Source organism: Pyrus communis, chromosome 9 (assembly GCF_963583255.1).
Source record: "Pyrus communis chromosome 9, drPyrComm1.1, whole genome shotgun sequence".
In the NCBI taxonomy this organism is placed as follows: Eukaryota; Viridiplantae; Streptophyta; class Magnoliopsida; order Rosales; family Rosaceae; genus Pyrus; species Pyrus communis.
Window position 1 is genome coordinate 167,501 of NC_084811.1, and position 4,554 is coordinate 172,054.

General features: G+C 38.6%; 1 protein-coding gene across 1 annotated transcript; it reads left to right on the top strand.

Moving 5' to 3' along the window:
• Nucleotides 1-221: 221 nt before the first annotated feature.
• Nucleotides 222-2,232, top strand: LOC137745825 (protein HEADING DATE 3A-like). Its single transcript, XM_068485841.1, has 4 exons — nucleotides 222-450; nucleotides 584-645; nucleotides 838-878; nucleotides 1,688-2,232. The coding sequence occupies exons 1-4, from the start codon at nucleotides 253-255 to the stop codon at nucleotides 1,909-1,911; spliced, it is 525 nt and encodes a 174-aa protein (XP_068341942.1). The 5' UTR covers nucleotides 222-252; the 3' UTR covers nucleotides 1,912-2,232.
• The last annotated feature ends 2,322 nt before the right edge of the window (nucleotides 2,233-4,554 follow it).

Sequence of the window (4,554 nt, forward strand, 5' to 3'; positions counted from 1 at the left end):
ATCTTGGATACTCTTCTTATTCAACAATAAATAGTCAATAGGCCTCTTGATTTTGATCACCAAATTCTCAATATCTAAAGTCACAGCTTACTTGGATGCTTTGAATTTTAGCTACATATACATATACACATTGATCTGGCCAGATAGCTAGTAGTACCAAATATTTTTAAATATATATACACACACACACACACACACACACACACACACACATATCTCTGTCTCTCTGTCTCTCTCTCCAAAAGAAAGAAAATGCCTAGGGATAGGGACCCCCTTGTTGTTGGACGAGTGGTTGGTGATGTTTTAGACCCCTTCACAAGGTCTGTTTCTCTAAGGGTGACCTACGGTACTAAGGAGGTTAACAATGGTTGTGAGCTCAAACCTTCTCAAGTTGTCCAACAACCTAGAGTTGATATTGGTGGCGACGATCTCAGGACTTTCTACACTCTGGTAAGTTTCCATCTTCCATCCATCCATAACATCCATCACACACACACACACACACACACACACACACATACAGAATTGAGAAGATATGAAATTAACATGCACGGGTTTCATTAATTAACTCCATTAATTGCAGGTCATGGTGGATCCTGATGCACCCAGCCCAAGTGACCCCAACCTAAAGGAATATTTGCATTGGTGTGTATTCTGTAGCGCTCTCTCTCTCTCTCTGCACAGGGATATGTATATCTTTTCTTAGCTTAACTCACTTCTTAATACAGTACGAAGAGTAATTTGCCAGCGAGGTTTCAACTTCTTCTTTATGCGTTTATCTTTCAAGAGTGGGGAAGGAGTGTAGTACTGATACTTCTGGTTGCACGAATGTTTCAGGTTGGTTACCGATATACCAGCAACAACTGCGGCAAGCTTCGGTTAGTTGTCTCTACTGCATCTTCAGATCAGCTTTGAAATTTGACTATATATGGTTCTTTCTTATTTATGTTTATTTTAGAGCAATCTATTGTAATTATACTTTTTATTTCTAACCATTAATTTTGTTGTATTGTTAACAATAAACAAGCCCGCATATCTTAATCATAAACCCTGTATCATGTTAAGAATTAATCACACATTGATTTGATGAAGGATGTTGCATGAACTTATATATAAGTTGGGTTACTTCCCATATTGTCAATTGATTTTACAGTGCAACATCAACTTTCTTCATAGTATTAGAATAGGTTCCACGTGTGAAGCCAAACGGCCACATGTGCTCCACGTTACCCTGTTATATTGTTCACATGTTAAGCTTGAAAAATTTGTCACATGTGAGGGGTGCGTTGATAATGAATCACACATTGATATAGAAGAAAGAACATTACATGGATTTATAAGTAAATTAGTCTACTCCCCATTGCCAAAGATATTATTCTAAACCCTAAACCCTAAATTCACTTTGACCACGTCCAAGTATGCAGGAACAACTTAAATAAATCTCATATCAAAAAGAGTGGCAAAAGATACACGATGAGGAGGAAAATTGGCCATTTTTTTTCAGTTGCAAATGTCCGTTTGGGCCTATAAGCTCTATGGTAAAGGTCTTTTTCCGGAGAAGGCTTTGTTATTAGGTGGGATCTCCCAGGGTAATAATTTTACCCAAACCCTAATTGTCTGCCATGAAGGAACCCTTATATTCAAGCATGAACACTGATAATGAAACCCATATATATTGATCATGCAGGGCAAGAGATAGTGTGTTATGAAAGTCCACGGCCAACAGTGGGGATTCATCGCTTTGTTTTGGTGGTGTTTCGCCAATTGGGTAGGCAAACAGTGTATGCTCCGGGATGGCGCCAGAACTTCAATACCAGAGACTTCGCCGAGCTTTATAATCTTGGATTACCGGTGTCTGTCGTCTATTTTAACTGCCAAAGGGAGAGCGGCTCCGGTGGAAGGAGAAGTTAACTTTGATAATAAGTACGGGTATATAATCTATAGATCATGTTGTCGAAATTAAACGATAAAGAGATATATGTAGTCCGAAAAAATAATGATTATATATACTACTACTACTACAACTATAGTAATCAATAAAAATAATTTAGCGTAGCTGGTTGGGGATATTACTAGCTTAGCTAGTCCATCGATGTGTAAGCACAACTGGTATAGCATTTCGACATGCTTGTTTGACAATACATACTTTTCTTTCCAAGAACTGCAACAACTAGGTATCAACGTGCTTATGTGGCTTGAACTAAAAGCTGGTTATTTAAGTAAATAATAAAGTGCTCGTCTTCTTCACTCCAAGGGATGAATTGTTCTAAATACAAATGAGAAATTAGGTTCTCATCCCTATTTTTTATACTCCATTGATTAAGACCTTATTTGTCACATCCCAGTCTCCTCCTCCAAGGATATTGTCCGCTTTGCATTCCTGGGCCGGACTATGTCGCGGACCCCAGGCTACTCACGGGTTTGTTTTTGGGAACTCACGAGCAACTTCCCAGTGGGTCACCCATCCTGGGAGTGCTCTAGCCCCTTTCTCGCTTAACTTCGGAGTTCCTACGGAACCCGAAGCCAGTGAGCTCCCAAAAAGCCTCGTGCTAGGTAAGGATAGGAATATACATTTAAGGATCACTCCCCTGGGCGATGTGGGATGTCACAATTGTCCGCTTTGAGCTTACCATTCCCTCACGGTTTTGTTTTTGGGAACTCACGAGCAACTTCCCAGTGGGTCACCCATCATGGGATTGCTCTAGCCCCCTTCTAGCTTAACTTCGGAGTTCCTACGGAACCCGAAGCCAGTGAGCTCCCAAAAGGCCTCGTGCTAGGTAAGGATAGGAATATACATTTAAGGATCACTCCCCTGGGCGATGTGGGATGTCACATTATTCTTTTTCAAATTTTAATCAAGATCCTTAGGTTTTAATAACGTAATTAATTATTTCAATAATAAAATATTTACATATCAAGATAATTAAATTTATTTATTTTCAATTAAATTGTATTTGTAAATATATTCATTTAGTGTTAGAAACGTTACATTTGATATATTTATATTTATGGGCTAAACTTTATATCATATATCTCTATTGTTAGTTTGTGTCCCTTTTTAATTTGCAACCTTTTTATTTTTTAAATTGTACCAATTTTCTTTCCAGTTTTAATTTATACCCTATATTAATTTCTTTTTGTGCCCGTATTTCTTAAACTTTATTTGTATTCATAATTTATTAACATTTTATTTGTACCCTAATGAACGGTCAATGTTAAGTTACATCAATATCTTATATTAGTTTTTTTTTTTTTTTTTTTTTATAGAAGGAGAAAGATAAAATAAAGAATGTGAGAGGAGGAGATAAAAAAAGTAGGGGAGAGAATCTTAATTGCTTGAAGTCAAGCTCCCCTTGGGTAGCTTCAAACACTGTAAGGTGTGTGTCTTGGCCGCCTATCTCAAGCTCATCCCTGTTGCTTGCGCTCCAGGGTGGAGATTTTCTTGAGCTCTTGTAACTCAGGGTGGGTGAAAGTGGGGGATCGAGCGGCTAAGATCTGACGTCATTGTAACTGATGACTGCCAAGGGCCTGTTCGCAGCTAGGCCAGCCAGATTGTCCAAGAACAGTCCGAAGCTTGTACCGTCAAATGTTGCATGGTGGTTTGATATGCCCATCGCGAATCCACCACACTTAAATGTTGTCACCTGTTCAATTATTAGTTCAATCACACGAAAATTTTTCTGACAATTAAACCACTCTGATTATTTCACCCTCTCTGTGTGTGTGTCTTCGGGGTTGGGGGTTGTTTTTTTGGGGGGGGGGGGGGGGGGGTGTGGCGTGGCGCGGGTTGTTGGGGGGGTGGTGTGAGGGGTACATAGCTAGTAACTGCATATATCCATCTAGCTATATTAATTGATTAAACACCGTCTTTGGAAGGAAACATATAGGTCCAATCTAATTGATTATATAGTAGCTATGCATGGTTTTGTTGTTTAGATGCACGCTGCTCCATTGGAGTGATATTAAGATATAAGTAAATATGATCCAAATAGTAATACTTCAGCAAAATTATATAAGAGTTTACACGTGGTCAATTTTATGCGAAATTCATGTTTAGGGCAGCACTATGCCGTAATTTTCGCATTAAAGAATGGATCATGAGTCTCTAGATTTACTACCCGTACATTTACATGCCTGTAGACAAATTTTAACTATTAAGATTTTCGCATAAAGGAATAGGGTTTGCATGTCGGTACAACACTCGTGGGCACAAGGCATCACTCTTTATAAGGAATGCGTATGTTGTACATCACCGTGACATCCTAATTTAAGTACACAACGCCATATAGTGGACGTCAAGATAATAGTGAACATGTTCTCATTTTTTACTTCAACCATCTTCTAAATTTTTCACTAATTACCTAAATTTGATAGTTTCATATTTGCATAACCATTTACTTGTACATTACTTTTGCTCAAAATTTTCTCCCATGTTAGCATCTCTAAGGCCATCTCCAACCGATGGCTGGCCAGAGGGCTCGTTTTAGCCCTCTGGCCCTCCAAGATTCTCCAAGATATTAATATTTTAATGAACAGTACATGACCATATTTGCC

Coding starts and splice junctions, on each gene's coding strand:
- LOC137745825 (XM_068485841.1), top strand. CDS start 253: ATGCCTAGGGATAGGGACCCCCTTGTTGTTGGACGAGTGGTTGGTGAT. Junction 646..837: donor CTAAAGGAATATTTGCATTG/GTGTGTATTCTG, acceptor CGAATGTTTCAG/GTTGGTTACCGATATACCAG. Junction 879..1,687: donor AACAACTGCGGCAAGCTTCG/GTTAGTTGTCTC, acceptor TTGATCATGCAG/GGCAAGAGATAGTGTGTTAT.